At 49.1% G+C, this 23,542-nt stretch overlaps 1 protein-coding gene and 2 long non-coding RNA genes across 18 annotated transcripts in view; 2 read left to right on the top strand and 1 right to left on the bottom strand.

Annotated features, from left to right (window-relative positions):
• LOC309660567 overlaps positions 1-23,542 on the top strand; it is a 412,061-nt gene that overhangs the window by 219,379 nt on the left and 169,140 nt on the right. The window lies entirely within an intron of this gene.
• On the top strand, positions 2,707-10,629 carry LOC309660554. Its single transcript, XR_014263459.1, has 3 exons — positions 2,707-3,404; positions 10,028-10,241; positions 10,491-10,629. It is a non-coding gene; the product is annotated as an uncharacterized lncRNA (long non-coding RNA).
• The window catches only part of PXYLP1 (2-phosphoxylose phosphatase 1), a 79,514-nt gene continuing 63,770 nt past the window's right edge, over positions 7,799-23,542 (bottom strand). For all 16 annotated transcript variants that reach the window (XM_082461271.1, XM_082461266.1, XM_082461265.1 and 13 more), the window contains 2 exons: positions 15,667-15,806; positions 7,799-10,911 (listed from right to left, as the gene is read on the bottom strand). In XM_082461271.1, coding sequence (XP_082317397.1) covers positions 9,974-10,911; positions 15,667-15,806 — 1,078 coding nt within the window. In that variant the 3' untranslated portion in view covers positions 7,799-9,973. The remainder of the gene's footprint in view (positions 10,912-15,666; positions 15,807-23,542) is intronic.

Raw genomic sequence — 23,542 nt, 5'->3', positions numbered from 1 at the left:
GGCGACGCATCTAAAGCCCGGGGCCTGAGAGAGGAGAGTTCCCAGTGAGCAGGGCTACGGCCATGCAGGGACCCTCGAGTCGCATGGAGGAGATGGGCGTTATCCCCTGACAGTGTAAATCTGTTGTCGGTTTCGGGTGGGGCGCGCTGCCATCCTAACTTCATTTTTTAAGGTCACTGTGGCTGCGGTTCGGAGGGGTGGCGAGGGGAGGGCATCGAAGACCGAGTAGTAGTCCAGGGAGAGGTGATGGGAGCCGATGGTGACAGTGGACTGAGGGGATGATGGGGGTTCAAGGAGGGGGAGGAGTAGAGGATTCCCAGATTTCTGGTGTTCGCTGCTGGCGTGTCTGTAGATATTCTCACTCAGTGAAATTCTTACTGAGAATCTGTTTCAACCTCCCCCAAAGACTTGAGGGGGTCCACAAGTGAGCACGCATGTGTAGATAGTCACAAAACTATTCAGATGTACACTGACCCAAAGGCTATTCACGCACATAGCAACACGGCTCTGTTATGCCCACCCTTGTGAGCACACTGGTGTGTAAATACAGCCACATAGTTCCTCGTAATCACACGCTCACACATACTCCCTACCCCAGACAAAGGCCCTGGTAAATGTATCCTTTGTCTCAGCTCAAAGAGTCTCTGCCCAGAGCGGAGGGTGCCCAGCATCTTGGGCTAAGGGTAGCCTACAAACCAAAAGGACACACGTTGATATCCTTGGGCCTCTCTCTGGAAAATTCACACACAGCTCAGCCTTCATTCTTCCACCCTGCTACATCCATGTCCACTATGACTCTCCCAGTCTTCCTAGTTACCTTCTTGCCACCCTGGCCCGATGTGAGAGAGAAATGGGGCTTGAATTTAGGTAAGGGCTTTGCCTATCTGAATGTGTTTGCTGAGGATCTTCCCCGAGCAGTAGTTCTGAAGATATTTGTGTATGCTGGATTCTTTTGAGAATCCTGTGAAAGCTGTGAACCCTCTTCCGAGAGAGCACACACCTTTATAGCCACACTGTTTGGAAACCAGAATTGAAACCCATCTGTGGAGCCCTGGTTAAGAACCTCACGAGAGGTAGATCAGAAGGTCAGTTTCCTGGTTGCCCCCTCTGCAGTCTTGAGGTGGCTCTGGAGGGGAGACGAGTAGGCCCCCAAGCCCGAAGAGGAATCAGGGTATGAGGAAGGGGGCAGCCTCTCCTCCCATCCAAGTGTTAGCCCTAGTTAGAGCCAGGCTGTCAGTCTTGCCAGTCCTCTGCTGGTTAGTGGGTGAGTCGGCCAGGCAGGCAGTTCAAGCTTATCAGGTGTAGGGACTTCCCTGGCGGTCCAGTGGTTAGGACTGTGTGCTTCCACTGCAGGGGGCCCGGGTTTGATCCCTGGTCGGGGAACTAAGATCCCACGAGCTGTGGGGCCTAAAAAAAAAAAAAAAAAAAAAAAGCTTATCAGGTGGTGTTGAGTTATTTAGGCTTAGTAGGTCAGTTAGACTGTAGGTCAATCAAATGATTTGTGATTTTGAAACTTAATCAGCCAGTCAGTTAGGATTAATTTTTCAGATGGACAGTGGTCCATCAGGATCCATCAGTGAGAAGGTGAATTTAATGGTCTGTCCATCAGGGAGCCAGTTATGAGACTGCTAAACAGCTGGTTCATCAGTTAGACAAAAGGGCAGTTGGGGTGAGACCATATGGAGACAGTGTGTCTCTACTCACATCTTGAAGACAGCGGACACAGGTGGAGAGAAGAGTTGACTCCTAGGCCACCAGAGGGAGCTTCAGTTTGCTGGGAAAGAGGCCTCATCTCTGTGGGGAACAGGGAAAGAGGGAAAACTGCAGAACAGGGCTAGACGGAGTTGTCACTAGAGGGCGGTGTGGCGCCCCTTCACGGGCACAGGGTGCCCCTGACCATTTGTGGAAGCCCCCGTCTCTGGGCAGCTTCTGAAGAAAGGCTCCTGAAAGGACTTCTCATGTGGGGAGTGCCTAGCCAAGACACACTTGGCTCCATGCTGGGAGGAAGCAGCTAGCTGCTCACCAGGAAAAGGACTTGCCGTTCCTGAGCACTGGGGAGGAGGGAGGATGGAGGAGGAGTGCCTCACTGGTGGGCCCCAGGAGCAGGGAGGGGTGCAGCTTCCTACAGCGGAGCCATCCAGGGCAGGATCTGCCTTCTGTCAAGGTGCACGTCACTTCCCGTGCTGCTTCTCCTTCAGTGCCTCGAGGGGCCATGGAGGGGCCAGACCAATGGCCTAAAGCCTCCAGACTCCCGTTCCTTTGCTGAATGCTGTGCTCAGCTGCTGCTTCTGCAATGGACAGCCACTCTAATAACTAAAGCAGGAAGCTGGAGGTTAGACATAGATGATGACAGAAACATGAGGAAGAGCAATGAGCTTCCTTTCCCTTGAGAAGTAATTGAGATGTTTATATAAGGTGCCAAATACGACACTGTCACAAAGGCAGGACTCAGAAGATTCAAGTTCTTTCTTCTCCCAAAGAGAAGTGCATGAGCTCAGGGACTTGTATCTCCCAGTTACGCCTAGAGCGTGATGCTGTGCCTCCAGGTGGGCTTCCTGGCCTTAAAAAATGGCCAGGGGGGGCTTCCCTGGTGGCACAGTGGTTGAGAGTCTGCCTGCCAATGCAGGGGACACGGGTTCGAGCCCTGGTCTGGGAGGATCCCACATGCCGCGGAGCAACTGGGCCCGCGAGCCACAACTACTGAGCGTTTGGAGCCTGTGCTCCGCAACAAGAGAGGCCGCGATAGTGAGAGGCCCGCGCGCCGCGATGAAGAGTGGCCCCCACTCGCCGCAACTGGAGAAAGCCCTCGCACAGAAACGAAGACCCAACACAGCCAAAAATAAAAAAATAATAAATTAAAAAATTTTAAAAAAAAAGGCCAGGGGCAATATTCTGGTTCTAGCTGGTTTCAGTGACTCTGCACAGTTGAAGCGTAAGTGGGGGCAGTAATGGAGGCTCCATTGTGGAGGTGACCCACGTGCGCGGGGCTTTACCTGCGCTTTCTCGTGGGAGGTGTCGTCCTGGTTTACAGGTGAGGAACCTGAGGCCTAGAGAGACTAGATACCTTGCCTGAGCCCTCATAGCTGGGAAGTGATACAGAACTGGATTTGAACTCGGTCTGTGTGGTTCCAAAGTGCTTTCCTTTTCTGGGATCTGGGGAAGGGGACACAGGTGGGGAAGGGGAGGAGGGTGAAGGACTGGGGGTTGCTAGGTCCTGAGGGAGAGTTGCTGGGGGTGGCTCTGGACAGGACTGTGCCTTTCAGAGACTCTGCAAACCTGACATCCCACATGGTGATACAAAGACCCTTTTTCTGTCTCCCAGGTGTGCAAAAAAACACATCACAACTACCATCTGTGGACAAGCCCTTCAGTCATGTACTATTGCAAGTAATAAAGCTGAAGTGGTAAGTGGGAGCCAGATCATGAAGGGCCTGGTGAGTCACCTTGGGGAGCTTGGATTTTCTCTAGAAGGCAGTGGAGGGTTTTTAACAAGGAGTGGCATGATTTGCTTTGCACTGACACAAAGGTACAATCCATATATGGCAGAAATTGAGTATGTATTTAGTGCATATTAGTAAGCGCTCGCACATACTTCACGTGGGGCTCCGGGAGGAATGTTTAATATAATGGTACAGTGATCCTGAGCGAGGGCTCAGGGGTCAGGCTGGTTTGACTCCTGGTTCTGTCACTTCCTGCCTGTGAGGCTTTGGCAAATGACCTCTCTCTCTGTTTCTTTCCTCCTCTTACAAATGAGAGATGAGAACGATGATTTCTAAGCCACAGGGTTGCTGTGAGGATGAAACAAGGTTATGCTTATGAAACACAGCACAGCGCCTGGCACGTTAAAGCGCTCAACGAACGCTGGCTTGTCCTCACCCTGTGCATCGCCTGCTCCAGTTCCAATCCTCTCGGCCTCGTGTCTTTTCCCAGCCACTGTGTGACCACCAGGCCCCGCAGGCTTTGATCTGCAGCATCTCCTTCTCTTGTTTCCTGCCCGAGGGCTTCTCAGATGCTCAGGTGGACCCACTCATGCATGTTCCACCCAGAAGCGAGGGAGACACAGCTGTGGACAGAGCTGAGGGATAAATGTACCCCCCCTTCCCCCAGGTGACCAGTGAGGAGGTGCATTTCACAAGGCTTCTGGGAGGTCCCTCGGCTGGATGGCCTATCACCACGGTCAGCTCAGTGGGCATCCTCGCGCTGGCTTTCCCCTCCCTTTTCCCCCCCTCTGTCCTTCACCTTTGCTCCTGGGGACCACATTTCCTATTGAATACCTACACTTAAGGTTTTTTTCTCAGACTCCGCTTTTCAAAGGAACCCAGGCTAAGATAACCATTATAAGATGATCCTAATTTCTTTGAAATGCTGCATTAGAAACTGCTAGAAACATGAACATCTGGAACAGCGATCATTCCCTGGAGTTGGGTAAACTCTTGCCTACACCCCGAGTTCCCAGTTTTACTTATTCACTTGTGTGAGGGTAGAGGAAGGGGTGAGCTAAGGAAGCTGGGAGAGCTCTGTAGTCCAGCCCAGGCCTGAGTCTGCTACTCACTAGTGACTACGCCATCCTAGGCAGGTGTCTGCCTCTGAGCCTCTGTTCCTTACCTGTAAAACGGAGATCATAGATGCCTACTCATACTCTGAGACAGAGACTCTGTCAGTTGAGTGCTTGGCCCAGTGTCCAGCCCCTAATATGTGTTCAATAAACGGTGAGTTTTACTGTAACAGCCCTCTGTGTGTCCTGTTGCTTCACGTGTGCTTACTTAGCTTCCGCATTGAAATGGTAAGCCTCTCACAGGCAGTGATAGAAGAAATTTGTGATCAATAGCTACATTGTCTCTTTCAAATAAACGACTCCAGCTTTACTGCCCAGACTAGCAGAGGCCTTAGTCCCTAGGATTTGCTTGCCTTCCACTGCAGCTCGGTTCCCAGGAAGCAGACTCTGAGACAGATGTGGATGTAGGAAGTTTATTGGGGAGTGTTCTTGGGGTTGACATTGTGAAGGAGGGAAAGGAAGCAGGATGGGGCAGAAGAAATGGGCTGCAGTGCAGTCACAAGGCCTCAACAGACCCCGTGGGGAGCACCAAAGCTGGGATGGCCCCTCAGGGTTGTCCCCAGGTCTTTCAATCCCTGCCCTGCCCCGTCAGTGGATGTGGCTGCCTGGGAAAGAGACACTGCCAGCCTGCACACTCCCAGCCACTGGGGAAAGAACCCCTGAAGTGGGGAATCTGGGTGGGGTAGTATCCACCACACTTCAGTTCTAAGGGGTGGCTTTGGAGAATGTGACAGTCACTGCTGGTTCTCTAACCAGTATCCACTTTCCCCTTCTTCCTTATTAAGAAGGCCTGATTTGCTTGAGACAGCAATGTGCCCAATAAAAATACTCCCTTTCCTAGACTTCTCTGCAGTGGCAGTGGCCTACGGGGACCCCATTCTGGCCAGTAAGATGTAGATAGCAGCCTGGGTTCCTGATGACATGGTGGAGCCACTGGAGAAATTGGAAGGCTTTATTAGCTTAATCACTGTAGACAGTTTTCTGTTGCATGTGACCAAACAGTCCTGGATGGTTCAGAGATGCGTAATCATATTCTGCTTAAGAACATGGGCCTTTGGGTTAATGGACGACAGCTTTGAGCCTCAGCTCTGCTGCATACTAGCTAGCTATGTGAAACTGCAGAGAAGTCACTCCATCACACTTCCCTTTTTCTCTAAAGTGGAAATGACAGTACCACCTAATGCATGTCTCATACAACACTAGGGTAACCAACTTGTCCCTGTGTGCCTGGAACTTGCCCGTTTTTAGCACTGAAAGTCCCGCATCCTGGGAAACTCCTCAGTCCCAGGCAAACCAGGACAGCTGGTCACCCTATTAAAACACTTCCCGAAATACCTACCTCCTTTACAAATGGAAGACTGGTCCCGAAGGCTAACAATTATATTTGATGCTGCCCCCTAGTGGCTGAGTATAATATAACATGACTGCAAAAATGGGTTTGTAAAATTATTCATGTAAGTAGTTTTTTCTTAACAAAAACTGTAACCACAGATTGTCAGAGGCAGAGTTGGAATATTCTCCTAACCATTTAGATTTAAATTTATAGCTGTTGTAATCCCACTATATTTTAGTACTCACTGATACTCGCCAGCAAATATGGTATATTGTAGGGTTACTGGGAGGATTAAGTGAGTGTAGGAAAGCCTCCGACACGGTGCGACACAGTCCATGTGCTGTAAGCTTCACTGATGTCATGTAAACTTGGGTTAGACTCTGCACTTTGACTCTTCCTTTGAAAAGTGACTGTATCCTTTTCTCTCCCTCTCTCCCTGTTTCCTGATTGAATTAGGAGTAATAGGACCTCCCTCGGAGGATTAGGTTGATAGACGCTTGTGGGGCGCCCCCCCCCAGGTAAGCAGGACCCCAAAAATATTGCCTTTACTACTGAGTTCTCCAGAAGCCAGGCCTCAGGCCACCCCTCCGTGAGGGGCTCTGCAGCCCTGGGAGGGGCTGTCCCGGGGACACCTCCTCCTCCTCAAGGCCACGCTCAGCTGCCAGTAGGGCTTCACAGGCCCGGAAGGCCTGACCAGACACTCTGATGAAGTCAGCTGGCTCCTCTTAAGCCAAAGCTCTGACCACTCCCCTGAGCTGGCCACTGGGCAGGCACTATACAGGGGCATGACCCCACGTTCAGTTCAGTGGCCTTGAGCAATGCGAGCTAACTGGTGCCCAGGCCAGAACTCTGAGCGAGCCCCGAGCCACGCCAGACCCACAACGTAAACCCCAGCTGTCTTCTGCTTTCTACTTATGTTGTGTTTAAACACGCTTAGACTGCTCAATCTGTTCAGAAGGCTTTCTAAAGAGTCAGAGAAATGGAAGCATCCCTGCCTATCCCGCGTCAGTCTCTATGAGTTATAGAAAAAGGAATCACTCAAATCTTTCAAACATCTAATTCTGCTATAGCTACAAAGACCCTCAAATAGGCTTAACAGTAATATTGGATCAAGTTCTTCAATTCTATTTCTAAGTGAATTTAGAGAAAGAATATGTACTCTACTCATATTAATCAACACATACAATTGCTGGTCTCTCTACTTTGTTCTGTGTACCTCAAAAGCCTTGTAGTCCTATTTTAGTACCTTGGTGTTACATTTCAATTTCATTCATTTTTAATTTAAAAATATGTCTCATCTATATCATGAAATCATGAATTACGCCTATAGCTATAAAAGAGCTGCCTGCCTTTCTTTCTCCTTCCTTCCCTTTCTTCCTTCCTTCCTTTTTTCTTTCTTTTTCTTTTTCTTCCTTCCTTCCTTTCTTCCTTCCTTTTCTCTTTCTCTCTCTCACTCTCTCTCCTCTCTCTCCCCCTCCCCCCTCTGTCTCTCTCTCCCTCTCCCCCGTCTCCCTCCCTCTTTCTCTCTCCCTTTCTCTTTCTCTTCCTCTCTCTCTCCTCCTCTCTCTCTCCCTCTCCCCCTCTCTCCCCCTCCCCCTCTCTCTCCCCCTCTCTCCCCCCCCCTTTCTCTCTCTCTCCCCCCTCCCCCACCCCACCACCCTCTCTCAATGTGGAACTCTCCAAGGTAGATACACTGTTATGGGAAACAACTTAATGAGAAATATTTCCAATACATATTGTTACAGGGAACCTCACCTGGGTGCTCAGTGTTTATGGAAATGAAATGTCTCAGAAGTTGATACTGAGGAGGATCCTTTAATGCCATGCATACCCAATGTCTTGGGAGGCAAAACCTCTATCTACACTTTTAATGTTGGCTCGTATGCAAAATATCCACCTTTACCAACAGATGTTGCGAATTGATTTTTAAAACATCTTCTGATTCACCTTTATTTTTAAATCTTCAAGCTGTGTTTAGCAGTGCTGATTCAGATAGATTGTGAGTGGGAACAACAACAAAAAAACCCTGCTTAGGCTTTAAATACTCGAGAGATGATAACACACAATCTTCAGCAATAAAAGAAGCTCTGGGGACGCATTTTCACCCAGTCCAAGGCCACCAGCTGTGACACATCCTCTCGGCCACCGAGCCCTGATGCTGCTGTCAGAGAAGGAAGCTGCAGCCCCTCTGTGGCCCAGTGCAGGACTGCTGTCCCTTCCCGTCACCCCTGAGGGCCCAGCTTGGCCTGCGGCTGGCCACACTAGGCTGGGGCCTGGCCCTCCCTTACCCACGTGTACTGTAGCGCAGCGGTCCCCAAGCTTTTTAGCACCAGGGACTGGTTTCGTGGAAGACAGTTTTTCCACGGACAGGGTGGGGGGACGGGGAATGGTTCAGGCGGTAATGCGAGCGATGGGGAGCGGCTGTAAATACAGATGAAGCTTCGCTCCCCTGCCTGCCGCTCACCTCCTGCTGTGCGGCCCGGGTCCTAACAGGCTGCGGTCTGTGGCCTGGGGGTTGGGGACCCCTGCTGTACAGCTTTCTAATTTAAAATGTTTTTATTTATTAAAAAAAAAGATAAATTTAAAAAACATATGAACTCACTTGAAAGGAAATAGAGTGACTTACAGGTACAAACCATGAGTTGTGTGTATGAGTAATCTTCAAAAATTTATTAATAGAAACGGATGTACTCAAATGCAACACTGGACAAAAAACAAAGAGAAAAGGCTGGAATACCAGCGACATCAGGGAATCTCACTTTATATTTCTTCGCACAGAACTAGCACCATTTTAGTCAGAAATCACAGATTTAATTATAATTGCTTCTAATATATAAAATACCTTATAAAGATTATTTAACTATCTAGTAACAAAGTTCTTCCAAAAACTTATTTAAAAATCAATTCGAATTTACCATTTGAAACACGAAAATGGTTTAAAAATCGATCCAATTCTACTGCTTGTCGAAGGCAATGAGCCATAATTGGTTTTATTGGAAGAAAGTGCCTGAATTCAGCTTCTGGCTCCCTTCTAACCCCCAGGCAGATACAGTAAATTGAATATTTCATAGGAATCAGAGCACATCTAAAACTGGTCTTAGAAAATATTTTCCTAGACTATAAAAATACTAAATGGAATACAAAAATTTCAGCATGTACAGCAAATAGACTACAGCAGACAAATATTTAAGACATACTCAAAACTATCTTATACCATAATCATCATGAACATCAAGTATTATTCTAATAATTTTTCTATGATTCATTTTGATTCAATGTTTATTTCCCCTCAACTTTTGTTATAATGTCGGATACAGATACAGATTCTGTGTTTCTAGCAGAAGTTACTGGAGGCACCACTGAATAATTCTGGGTATTCAACTGGTTCTCTCGCAAAGTGCTGGAAGTGCAATTGTAGTAGAGCCTGGCTTTTAGAACAGGGGTTAGCAAACTACAGCCCTCGGGCCACACCTGGCCCACCGCCTGTTCTGTGCGGCCTATGAACACAGCCATGCTTATTCATTCACGCGCTGTCTGTCGCTGCTTTCAAGTTACAAGAGCAGAATCAAGTAGCTGTGACAGACGCTATATGTGGCCTTTTGGTCCACAATGTCTACAATATTTACTATTTGGCCCTTTACAGAAAAAGTCTGCCTACCCCTATTTTAGATAAATCACTTCAGGAAATTGTTCACTGAACAAGGACAAGGTAAGATTGTCCCAGATTAAGAAACTTCTGGCTGAGGTTTGCTGGTTCCATCATACAGTACCAAGGCAGATCAAAAGAACACACATGTGGATTGGCAGCTTTGGGTACTGAAGTGTTATTCTAGCGTCCTAAGCAAAGTCTGGCTATGATAAAGTACCTTCCTTTCTCTCTGAACTGGCCATTGTGTACCAAGTAACTCACGTACCCAATTACAGCAACATACTCACTGTTCAACCCTAAATCTATGTGGCCCCCAAGCATGATTTCCGGCCTTTAGAAATCACCTTGTACCCTTAGCAACCGAAAGAACTAGAAGTGGACCTTTGCCATCCCTCTGTATTGGCATAGATTCTGTTAGCGCCACACCACGTACCTTTTAGGATCCTTCCCTGTGACACGCATCATAATAATTAGTGCTGCCACTACCCAGGGCCACGAACATGTCCCTTTTGACAAAGCGGACGAAGTTTTCGAGGGGGCACATGGGCTTGGGAGACCGCCTGTGGTGATCCTGGCAGAACGAGGTGTGGAACGTGACGTCGACACCGTCGTAGAGAATCCGGACGGAGTGCTCGCCGGGCTTCTCCCTGTCTTGCCAGAGCTCAAAGATCAACCTGGCCGCGAACCTCGGGAACCTGGCTTCGGTAAGGCCCAAGGCACTGAGAATCGGGGCCAGAGTGACGTCGTGAGCAGAGGAGAGAGCAAAGAGCTCCTCCTTCCGGCCCTCCGCCGCGCGCCGCATGCGGCCCACGGTCTGGTTCAGGATGGGGTGGGCGCCCAGGAGCGCGTAGCCCAGATACAGTTTCTTCTCCTGCCTCTCTCTCTCGTCCTCTATCTGATGCCTCTTGATCACCTTGAAGTGCTCCATGTTAACACAGCCGTTCCTGGTGCAGGGGAAGCTGACGTTGTGGCAGAAGAGGCAGAGCATGGCGTCTATGGGGTTGGCGGCCCGGAGCTGCTTGGTGGGCGCGTCCACGATCCTGGCCATCTCCTCGTAGGTCCTCTCCAGCTGCCTGTTTTTCAGACGCAACAGGTACTGCCGACGCTGCTCCTTTTCCAGGTACTGGTTCCTCAGCGGGCAATAGCAGTTCCCAGAGCAGAACAGAGCGCTGGGCTGGTGCCGGAAATAAATCTTCTTCCAGTCAAAATCTGGGAGAAAGCCATAAAGCAGAGCCAGCCCACTCTGCAGCGTCCGGCTTTTGCCAGTGGTCTCCAAGTGAAGCTGCTTTGTGGACCAGTCATGGGGCAGGAGTTTGTGTTTCTTCAGATAGATGTCCCTCAGCAGCTGGCCATTCTGCAGATGCTGCACAACCCCTGAAACACAAGAGTGCCACCCGCTTGCCTCACCACCAGCTTAGCAAAAGGAACAGCACGGGGAGTCGAGGCCCGTGCAACTCTGGAATGCTTTAGACAGCGAACGGTTACATCCTCGAGCCTGGCCCCCAGTGCGTGGAAGCCCCGAGAACGGGCTCACGTCAGCGTGCAGAGGGAGCCCCTCAGGGTTATCCACAAAGGGGCGAGCAGAGTGGGGCCCTGTCCTCTGGACCCACGCCTTTCTGGGAAGCACAAGGACCATTCATCTGCCTTGATCCCTCCCTTTTGACTGGGTCCCTCCCCTGGAGGAGGGTTGTGACTGGCGGGGCTCAGAGGGTAGGAACCATCGCACTGGTGGACGTCTAGGAGGTAATTGGCAGGGGCCTAAGGAGAGCTTTCTCCCTCCTGCCCTGGGACAAATCATTCCTCAGTGTGCCTGAGGAGTTCATGGAAATCTGTCATGCAAGGAGAACAAGTCACTTGCTGGCTGCCTAGTCCCCTCACTTCGGGGACGTTCCCTCCTTCACACCATCCTCCCTACTCTCCCAGCTGAAGGCTCTCTGCTCACCTTCTGGGTACATTCTGCCCGATCCTGCTAGGGCTTTACCTGCTCATCAGCAAGGACACTGTCTCTGTATGGATCTGGAATGATCTCCCAGATACTCAGAATGTTTGGGGAAAAAAAAAGTAAACTGCAGAACAGTATGTTTATTATGCTGCTTTTAAATAAAAATGAGGGGAAAATAAGAACGTGTATTGGCAGCTGCCTGTGTTTTGCATAGAAAAATTTTGCAAGGATGCACAATGGTTACCTGGGGATGATGGGGGCTCAGAAATGGGGGGGAGGTGGAACATGGGTAGGAGCGTGAATTTTAAGTTTACCTTTTAGTTGTTATAGTTTCGAACTACACATAGGAACTATACCACAGTATAGTATCTTGAAAAAAAAACATCCAGAATCTGTGTCTGCTCCCGTTCCCCTCTGGACCTACCCTGTATTCTGAGGCTATGTGCATTAAGGTTGGCGCGCTTACTGTGTGCCAACCTTTCTTCTTTAATCCTCACAAAAACCCAGCAAAGAAGGCATATTATTATTATCTCCCTTTTCCTTATTTTACAGATGAGGAAACTGAGGCCCAAGCCATTCACAGTTAAGACGTGGCCAAGCAGAACTCCAGCCCCTGTCGCGGCCCAACCTTGTGCTCTTAGTCCCTGCTCACAGCACCTCCTCCCTACACGTTCCTGCAGAAACACTACCCATTCGGGGCTTCTCCTTCTCTCCAAACACAACCTGCATCTTCATGACTCTGTTCACACCCTTCCCTTTCTCTTCCCAGTGAAATCCTCATCCTGGCTCCAATACTACCTTCTCTGTCTCCCTCCTCCTCCCCCGCTCCCCAGAGGTCCAAAATTAATCATTCCCTCCTGTTTGCACAGGCCGCTGGACCGCTAAGGCAATAGCTGCGTACACTGAGCCTAGCATATGCTAGCAGTGTGCTAGGCGCTTTACACATGCTGTCTACTGCAGCTTGCCACCAGCTCTGTCGGGAAGATGTTATGAGCCCCGTTTCACAGGTCTGTCTACTCCAAAACCCGTGTTTATTCTGTAAGAGCCTGCGACTCGCAGCAACACCCTCAGGGGTCTCCATGCGCTGTACCACTGCAGCTGCAGGTTCCTTTAGGACAGCATCTTAGTCATCCGGCCACCCCCCCCTCCCCTACATGCGGCAGCTGCCAAAGCATCTGGGACAGAGTAGGCACTAATGATCAGTCGCATCTTACACAGCTCCTGTGGGGTGCCCAAAGTGTGCCACTTACAAATGATGATTCTAACAGCGATATGAAATTTCAAATAGAAGATAAAAGTGACCACTAAACGAGAACGAGGGAATAGGAGCAAACAACCACAAAAATGATTTCTAGGGTAATACTAATTCAGAAAACGATGATGATCATAAGTCAATGGAGAAGAAAGGTTAGAATGAATAGCTGCTCGATGCAATTACCCTGACTTCCTAGCCAGCTGACGGACACTGACCCTCAAGGACCCCATTAGATTCCCTCAGGAACCTGAACATGTAAATTCATCTCTACACGTGGCTAGGACTGTCTCTGTTGACAGACACACAGCAAAACCATAGAGGCAGGGACAGACAGCTTCTTTATTGCTGGCACCCGTCTCTGGAGGTCTGGTCATATTCTTGCCCTTAAGAGTCTGTGAGTCACCCTGAATCTTTATAATAAATGTCCTTTTTTCGCTTGAGTTGGTTTCTATTACTTGCAATCAGTGGTTCTAGGCAAGCACGGTTCTGTCCTCAGGGAGGGTTTGGTCTGTCACAATAATATGGGGAGGCACGTTCCTGACCCCTAGTGGGTGGGGGCCAAGGGCCAGACAGTCTTCACAAGGAACTGTTTTCTGTTCCACGTAACTTTTTTTTTTTTTTTTAAAGCTAGGATTTTTTTTTTAATTAATTAATTAATTTTTTTTTTTTTTTATGGCTGTGTTGGGTCTTCGTTTCCGTGCGAGGGCTTTCTCTAGTTGTGGCAAGCGGGGGGCCACTCTTCATCGCGGTGCGCGGGCCTCTCACCATCGCGGCCTCTCTTGTTGCGGAGCACAAGCTCCAGACGCGCAGGCTCAGCAATTGTGGCTCACGGGCCCAGCCGCTCCGCGGCATGTGGGATCCTCCCAGACCAGGGCTCGAACCCGTGTCCCCTGCATTGGCAGGCAGATTCTCAACCACTGCACCACCAGGAAGCCCCCACGTAACTTTTGAATGTACAAGACATTCCCTCATGTGAAAACCCTGTTTAAATACTTCAATCTCAAATCTGGTTTTTTGTGTCTATAAACACAAAACCATTTTTGCATAACATTAACATCCACTGAATTTTCCAGAAATGCAATATAAATTAAGGGACACCTGTCTTTTGTTCTGATCACAACTTGTCAAAAAAATCATGTCCTGACACGGGGTAGTAGAGTCACCAATACGCATCCCTTGATCAGTCTGCATTTGTAGCTGTCACACACACCCATCTACACTGAAGTGCAAGCAACTGATTATTTCATCCTATTTTCTAACAAAGGTGTACTCAGGCATTTATATTGAGATATACAGAATTATATAATACATTAGTTTCCTGTTGTTTCTACTTCATATTACAATTAGGGTGCCTGATATAATTGTTTTCTAAAATTATGTATATAGAAAAGTTATATTCGAATTTCAGTTCAGGATAGTTCAGGGAGCACCACAAAACCCTTGTTAATAAAAGGGGGCGCTGGATCTGGTAGGCAGAGAACTCCTGTTTTAAACTAATGCAGAGGGGCTCCCTGGTGGTGCAGTGATTGAGAATCCGCCTGCCAATGCAGAGGACACGGGTTCGAGCCCTGGTCCGGGAAGATCCCACATGCCATGGAGCAACTAGGCCTGTGAGCCACAGCTACTGAGTCTGCGCGTCTGGAGCCTGTGATCCGCAACAAGAGAGGCCACGATAGTGACAGGCCCGCGCACCACAATGAAGAGTGACCCCCGCTTGCCACAACTAGAGAAAGCCCTCACACAGAAACCCAACTTGCACAGAAGACCCAACACAGCCAAAAATAAAATAAATAAATAAATATCTAAACTACTGCAGAGCTTGTGCACGTGAACTAATTAGCAAAAGCTTTTGACAAAACTCCTTATTCAAGGCTAGTCCTCCAGAGACTTCAGCTCGCCCCATTCTGTCACTCAGTATCCCAATAATGGCTTTCAAAACATGGCGAAACCAACAGGGCCAAGTACAGGACAGAGACCTTCCTTCCATCAAAGCTGAGGTCCTAAGATGCTGGTGGATCAAGAAACAGAACGTGGCCAATCGGTTGTCTTGATTCCTCCAGAAAGGCTGGTGACCAGGCAAAAGTCCTTTAAGGTCCCAGACTGAAGAAGTAGGAAGCTGGAACCTCTTAGGGGACCACCAGTTCCTTCTCGTACTGACAAAGGTGACCCCACCGTTAAATCACCAACCTACGCTGACAGTGAACTGGCTGCACAACGGTACGAACAGGGCTGCAGAGGGAGAGATGGGCTTCCGTGAGGAACACACAAGCCAGACAAACTCCATGCTCAGTGGGGCTCTGCCATATGCGTGTCTCCCTGAGATCTGGTGCATTAAAACCTTTCAGCTGTTTTGTCTGAAGTAGCTAAGAACATGGGACTGGTTACATAAATCATGGCCCATTCATAGTGGAATAATATGCAGCTGTCAGAAATGACATTGTTGATGAACATTTATTGATAGGGAAAGATGATCTCAATATATTGTTAAGTAAAAAAGTAGGTTACAAAACAGTGTTTAGGAAGATACCACCTGTGAGAATGAGTGTGTGTGTGTGTGTGTGTGTGTGTGTGTGTGTGTGTGTGTGCGCGCGCGCGCGTCCACGAGTGCATGCAGATATAAACACAGGAAGAAAGATTATTAATTTCTTTGGTGGGATTGTGAGTGCTTTAAATTTTCTTCCTTTTGCTTAATTGTCTTTCCTGCTTTCTCTTCCATGAACATATATGGTTTTTGTAATAAGAAAAAAGGTTATTTTTAATATTTAGAAATCACACGTTGAATTAGATAACCTGGTGGGCACACAGCTGCTTGAGGTGCTGGCCCTACTCACCCCTGCGCCCACAGCGTCTTTCCCAGGAGGCCCCGATACACGCGTCCGCCAAATACAGGAGCGGGTGGGAGACTGAGTAGGGGAGGGGCAGCTCCACATACCTGTCTGCGTGAGCTCTCCCATCTCACACAGCTGGTGACTGGGGTAAAGAGGCAGGGAGTGCAATGGGCTTTCGAAAGAGGCTCCGGATCCTTTGGACATGTGACTCACGAAAGCCTCCAGTTTAGGGTGATACGGTTTCCTAAAGAGGCAACACAGAGAGAGTTAGTGGTTAGCGTGCTCCAGAACCGTCCGTGACGATTTCAGCCTCAGCAAGCAGGATCCCAAGTGAGCCAAGCCCTTTCTCACCCACAATAATAGTACATTCCAGTTTCACGATTACCTGCCCGCTGCCACCTGCACATAAAATCCCCACTCCGTAAGGCCAGCCCGAGACCCCGCCCTCCACCCAAGTGCCCATCATCCTCAGCACCGTGGGAGTCAGCGCTGACCTCATCCACCCGGTTCCCCAGGCCTGCACCACTCCTGTCTCCCCCTCCAGGAGGCCACCAAGCTCCTGACCCGAGGCAGCCAAGCCAAGGCTGGGGGTCCTCCTCGATTTCTCCCTCCCCTGCGCCCTGCACATGTGCCCTCCTGGGCTTCTCTGCCCCCCTCTCCTGTATCCCTGCATCCCTGAGCAGGGTCTGCCTCAGTCAGCTTTTGTCTGGATGGCATGGGCTCCTCCTTGGCCTGCCTGCAGTCTAATTTTGCCTCCTCCACAGCCAGTGAGGTCGACGTAGAAGGCAAGCCCGACTGTCGCTGCTCTTCCACGGTGCCACCTTCCCAAGAAGCCACGCACAGCCGTCAGTCTACTCTGGCCCTGCCTCACTTTGAGGCCCAGGGCTCCCTAATGCTGCGCTCTGGCCACGCACAGCATCTGCCTTCTGTGGGCCCTGCACACCTGTTCTTTCATGCTTCCAAGACTTTCCACATGCTGCCTCTTCCTCCTAGAAAATGCATCCCGACCTTCACTGGGGTAACCCTTAATCCTTAACCTATGTGACCTCTGGAAAATCTCCTGTGAAGAAAATTAACTGATTAAGATAACCCAGACCTCTACAGCTCACTATGCATTTTGCACATATGGTATCTCATTGCATGTGGGGTAGGGATGAATAGTGAAAAAAAAAAACACACCAGGTTATTTATGAGATCTGACATTATTTATATTTCTGCCATGTAGTACACATGGTAAATCAAGATTCATTGTTCTAGTCACTAATACACAATTTCCCTGAATAATGAAATGACCTATGAATATATACGCAATTTCTCTGAATAATGAGATAACCTATGAGTATACACACCTTTTCTTTAAATAATGAAATGGCCTATGAACGTTTATACACTTTACAGCTGAACAGAGGTGGACAGATAGAGTAGTTCCCAACTAAACTAAATCAGCACGAAAAGAAGCAAAGATAAATTGTTTAATGGCAGACCCCTGCTGTCTGAAAGCCTAATTTACTTTGGCAGTGCTTTTACAATGGCTGCCAAAATGGGTTTATCTTTCAAAAACATAAAGCTAAAAAAAAAAATCCATTCCAGAAATACGTTTTAAAATTAGAGAATGCTAATCCTGACATACAGTATATAGTCTAATAAATCACCCTGGATTGCTATAGGGCATTATGGCTTTCCATAAAAACAGAGGATGTGTTATTTTCCCTGAGGCTAAAACACATAAATATTTGCAAACTGGGAAATAAAACGTCCAGACTGATAATGAGGCTGCCAGAACAAATCCACATAAACAAAGGCTATCCATCAACAGGAGTCAAATGTTCTGCTCCAGGCCATTATCTCAGGTTGGTGATGTTTGAGGATCTAAGAAAAGCTTTGCTACCAGCTTTAGAAATGAAATTTCACTACTGAAAGTTTTCAGGGAATCTGACTCATTAATGATGCATTAATATCTAACTGTATTCATGGAAACTTGTTTTTGATATGGAAAGATGACGATTCACGGAAGAAAAACTTCACTTACGGAAGAGAATGACGAAAGACTTTTAATCAGGAATAGGACCAGGTAACCTCAGTCCCTGGGCCTGTCCTGGATCTGAATGACCAGATCCTGAGGCAGGAGATAGATGGGTTCCAGGCTGAGCAGCTAGAATCTGTCCCCTGTGGACAGATACTCCAAGATAAAGATAATGGCGGGAGCAAGGAGGAGCTGAGTCCTGCTTGGATAAAAGACAAAGAGACCACATATTTCTCATTCTTGAGGTCAAGGAGACCCCCAAGCTACGCATGCGCAGAAAGGATCCTCAGGGGAGGGGGTGCTAGACCATAATATGTTCTGTCAACTTCTCAGGGAACCTAGCGCCTGAGTCCATCTTGGCTAAAAGATGCACGTGCACCCAGGGTAGGGCCCTGAGCCAGACCAGATATGGACTCAAAGCCAGACAAAGCAAGATGATTGGAAACCCAGAACTGCCTCCATATAAGTGATTTAACCCACCCCAAAAGCCCACGGCTCTCTCCTTCTCTCTCTCTGAGCCCGCCCATGCTTTCTCCGCACGTATCTTCTCTCCTAATAAACACTTTACTTGCCTCACTACTTTTTGTCTCTTTGCTGAATTCTTTCTTCAAAGCAGACAAGAGCCCGCGCAGCACTGTGGCCTGGGTTCGATCCCTGGTCAGGCAACTGAGATTCCCACTTCAAGCTGCCACAGCCAAAGCCACCCGAGATTAGTCCTGCCTACCGCATCTACTGCTCCAACCCTGCAGCGGAGAGGGTACCCAGCACACGGTAAATACCTCAGAAGCACACGGAAATGATTTCAACCGGGAAGTGCCCCAACCTTCGATGCTTCAAGAAAAGTCCAAGCCTTCTTAATCTGTAGCAATGAATATGGCAAGTTCCCATAGTGTTTATTAAAGTATCCAGATTTTGATGGAAATATTAAAAATAAAGGCTGTTGTGAGTGAGACTGTTACTTGTAACAGACTCTCTTTGACCAAATTTTAGTCTCCTCCGAACCCTCTTCCCAACCAAGCCTTGACCTCTGGACTTTCATGTTCTTTGGATTTGTATCTGTCTTTGCATTGCCCATTTTCAGCAAAAATCCTGCTAAGTCTGTTTAGCCAGAATCTCCCACTGTTGATATCTGATCACCCTTGATACATGATCAAATTCCTCACCCCCGGTGGTATCTGATCACCCTGGTCTGCCTTCAGCAAGAATCCTGTGGAGTCAGTTTAGCCAGAACCCCCTGACCCCTGATGTCTCCTCATAGTAATTCCCCATCCGCTGACCCACACCCTGCTCCTCGGCTATAAAACCCCACTTGTCCGTGCTGTATTCAGAACTGAGTCCAGTTCTACCCTTCTGCATCAACTCCTGAATAAGATCTGTTTTTACTACTTTATCTGTTCTCTGGCTCTGGTTTTTCTTTAACAGCTTTATACTAAAATCTATTCTCCTCTTCTTGGGAACTTGGTTAGAGCCCATTTCTGAAGTCCTAGTGGTCAGGTAGAGCCACGTGACTAAGTATTCTCCAGTGGAATGGAAGGATGTATGCCAATCTGCGTTTAGGCTTTCAGATCACGGGCGTGCCCTCTTCACACTCTCTTCCTTCCTTCTGGCCACTATTCAGGCACTGCAGCAACCCAGGTTCAGTCACGTAGACATGCCTAGGGCACGGTGGGAGCAACAACCTGGAAGGAACCTGGGGCCCTGAATGACCAGGTAAAGCCAAGTTATACAACCTGGAACACTCATCTCAGACCTTCATGCAGGAGATAAACTTCTATTATCTAAGGCAATGCATTCTTGGTCCTCTTTTTTATTTTTTGGGCGCACCACGCGGCTTATGGTTCACGGACCAGGGATTGAATCCACGCCCACAGCAGTGAAAACGCCGAGTCCTAACCACTGGACCACCAGGGAATTCCCCCTTGGTTCTCTTTATTATAACAGCATGCAGCCTAGCCTTACCCTGACCAACACAGAAATGATTATATCTGTGATGATGAATTTTTCTTCAGGAAAAACCCACGTTACTGTATTCTCATTGGAAATCTATTTTCATATTGAAAATGGAAAGAACCAGCAGTGCTACCATCTTAAGCCTTCAAACCATTCACTTCAGAGGTCTTGTTTACATTTTTATATGCATTTTTCACACCTATTTATGCCACAAAACATACATGGAACCCCAAGGCTCATCTACACACCTGTAAGAAAATTTATTGTGCTTTAGCCATAATCTGAGCAATTACTGAGTTTTGTACAGATCATTAAGACAAGCAGAGAAGAGGTATAAGACCAGTGACACTGTTACCAGAAAACACAATTCAAAAAAGCTTATATGACTAGAAACCATAATAAGTTCATAGCACGGATTTTTACAATTTATGCTAATTAAAGAATTTATTATTTTATATTATTAATAAAATGAAACTCTAAAAAGATAAGCTTAATATACTCTTCTCAGTCTTTAGCTTTCTGGACCTTTCTGCTCTGTTTGACGTGACTACCCACCCCCTCCCCCTTCCTGAAGCTCTGCTTCCTCAGCTCTCATAACATCACTCTCCTGCCTCCTTCCTGCTGCAACTTCTCCATCTCCTCCTGGGACCCTCCTTTCTCTCTGTGCTGTAACTGGCTGGTGCTCTTATAGGACTCTGTTTTGGGCCCTTACCTCCCTCCAGAGGTTCTGTATGTGATACCGTTCAAGTCCACAGCTTCGGCTGCCATCTACATGCTCAACTCTCAAGTCAACCTCTACCTGCCAGACAATGTTCCGGAGCCCCACGACTACTCACGAAGAGGCAGCTTCCACTACAAAGACTCTGAGAGTCGTGGAAGGTGTCCTTATGAAGGGAAACACTGGGGTGTCCGGCTCCTGCTGATTCAGCTCACTGCGTGCCCGCCGCCAGCCCAGTGTCCTTCACCAGACGGGAGTAATGGGCACAATTCAGGACGCTCCGCCTTTGAGGAGGCCATGAAAATTAATAATTCGTGAAGCCGAACTGGCACCTGGGAAGGCAGCAGGCACAGCTGGTGACCCAGATCCCACAGTCCCAGGGGATTCGGAGGCCCAGCGTGGGTCCCCTTAGCTGGGAGCCCTGCTCACTCTTACACTAAACGTGTGTTTATAATGACAAGTCAACTTTTATTGTTATAAAAGATGGAATTCATTAAATGCCATTAATTAATTAAACATGCATACTCCACCCACTTTCTATAAAGGCCTGAAAGTAGCTCCTAAAAATACAGAATGTACTTGTATGAAATAGAACTAGACCAAAAGACCAAGGCCAGGGGAAATGAGGCAGAGGCAGCTGGGGCAGCTGGTCCCCAGGAACTGCACCTCTCAGGTGGGAGCTCCAGAAGTGGCCCCGTCAGGGCTGTGGCAGAACGAGGGGCCCCGGGACCCGACCTGGCCCTGTGACCACGACCACTCAGAGAGGAAAAGAGGCCGGGCCTGGGAGATTCCAGGCTGCTTTAGTAAATGAAACACCATTTCTCAAGCACTCAGCGGGGACCAGGCTCAGCACTTTACTCCATCACCTTAGTAGACTTCACGAGGATGTTTTAGGGAGGTACGATAAGTCCCATACATACGAACCTTCAAAGCTTTCAAAGATGTGAACATACGTTCGCATGTCCAATCACGTAAGTTAGTTCACGTGTCTGGTGTCATCTATAAAAGCTGGGTACCTCGGCTAACTCTGTTGGACTTACAACAAACTGGACTTACAAACGCGTTCTCAGAATGGAACTTGTTTGTATGCAGGGGACTTAACCGTATTACTATCCGCATGCTCTCGGACAGAATACTGAGGCTCAGAGAGATGAAGGGATTTGCCCTACATCAAACCGGTGACAGTGGCCTCAGAGGATTTCATGGTCAAGACTCAAATCTCCTACGATAGATACATGATAGGCAATGACGACCTGTGATTCTCACTGGGCTCCTGAATTCATTCTGCAACCAACGCAGTCCAACAACTATTACGTGCCAGGCTCGGGCTGGGCACCAGTGATATGGAAGGAATAAGACCCAGTGCCCTGAGGGGCCGGTGGTGCGGGCAGAGCACAGACAACGATGCTGGGAGGACAAGTCGTAGAGCACCAGCAGGCCCACTGGAGGCCTGCACGCCGCCCGGCGGCCCTGCCCACGGGGCCCCTCCCTGGGAACAGCCAGGTGGCCCTCAGAGGCCTCGCGGTGCTCGGGGACCTCTCCAGCAACAGCTGACTGGCCTGGGGGCAGACCCATTCTCACGCCTGGGAACCTGAAGCCCAGCCGGAGAGAGGGGAGCAGAAGCTGCGAGCTGCCGGCTGAAGCGTGGCACCTCCCACAAAGCCCTTGAGGCTGCTCTGGGTCCGGCCAGCTCAGCGGCCTAGTGGCCCGCCTGTCCCTGGGCTGTTCAAAGTCCTGTACAACGGCAGGACTGTGCCAGTTGTTAACACACTGACACTCCGCTGCGCCCGAAGGAGCAAAGCCACCCCTCCCAGCTGCCCTCCCTGTGTCCTCCCGCCACCCTGGATGCTCCAGCCCAGAAACTAAAGGGTTAATACCCAGCACAGCAAGTGGCCTCCACCCTTGCCTAGTCCTAAGCCAGTTAAGGTCTGGTCGTTAAGTATTTTGTTCTGAGATTCTTCCCATACGTCCCCCTTTTTCAGGTTGAGTGAGGCGGTGGCAGTGTCTGATACAAGCAGAGAATCCCAGCTAATGCACTGGGAGAGGTCTCCTAGAAGGCGTACCATCTCAGGGGGCCTCGAAGGAGCTTTGGAAGGGGGCCAGCAAGCCAAACGGCAGGTGCAAAGGCCTGAAGGGTGAGGGGCTGGCAGGCAGTGGTTGGCAGGGGCCGAGGGTCCCAGCAGAAAGGCCAGCACAGAGGGCTAGAGACGAGGAAGAAAGCCAGGGACTGCCCGGTGCTCTGACACGGGCTGGACTCCATCCAGGGTGTTTCCCAGCCCATGGGACACAAGGACATGCATCCGTACTTGCTGAACACAGAAAAGAAGACATAAATCCCCAGGCTGCGAGGTTCGTGGCCTCCAGCAGGAAATGAAAGCCTAGAGTCACGTGGCATTTCGTGATGTTTTTACATAAAATGGTTCACTCCATCTTCCCCTTGATATTAGACAGTAAGAAGGCTGAGATGCAAAGGGTTAACCTGGAATTCCCGGGTCCACACTGCAGTCCACTGTGAAGGGACAGCCCTGGCTGCAGGGAGGCAATCCATGGTTCCACCAGGCTGGCGCTGCCCGGGGCAGGCTGGCACCCAAGGCGTTCCATCAAAAGAATGTCATCCCCACCGAGCACTTCCCCCGCCTCCTCTCCTCATTCAGTAAACTCTGCTTGGGAGGTTATGCGTCCCCTGACACATTTGATGAGGCCTGGCCCATCACTTTATTGCTAACTGTGCCTCTCATTTTAGAGCCACGCCATGTCCACATGCACAATTTCTACTCTCTTTTCAAGTATTTTTCATCGTAAGGGCTCTCAACCGAGGGCAGGCTGTCTCTACTCCGGTGAAGAATGAAAAGGTTGAAGTAAATGTCTTCCGGTTGCGGCTTTGCAGCTGGTAATGTGCATCCTCCTTACCATCCCACTTATTCCTCACCCCATCCCTGTCCGGGCAGCAGCGTCATCCCCATTTTAGAGACAGAAGGCTGAGGCTCAGAGAGCCTAAGGGATGGACCTGCTCCCCTCAACGGAACGGGCACGCCAGGGTCTGAGGACTCCTAACCCAGTGCTCACTGCACCCCGTCCCAGCTGTTCCTCAAACTGAAGAACAGCAGGGTGGGAGACTGCAGAGAGCAGGCTGGCCTGGGCTCAGATCTCAGTTTATCTGCTGTGTGGCCTTAGCCAGGTGTTCTCACCTCTCTGGGCCTCTGTCCTCTCAACTGTGAAATGGGATTCCCCTGCAGGATTGTTCTGAAGATCAGACTCCTGGCAAACAGTACTCACTGGACGAGTGTAG

This window comes from Balaenoptera physalus, assembly GCF_965194825.1.
Source record: "Balaenoptera physalus genome assembly, chromosome: 4".
Lineage (NCBI taxonomy): Eukaryota > Metazoa > Chordata > Mammalia > Artiodactyla > Balaenopteridae > Balaenoptera > Balaenoptera physalus.
The sequence above is the reverse complement of the archived record's forward strand: the minus strand, read 5'-3'. Positions and strand labels throughout refer to the sequence as shown.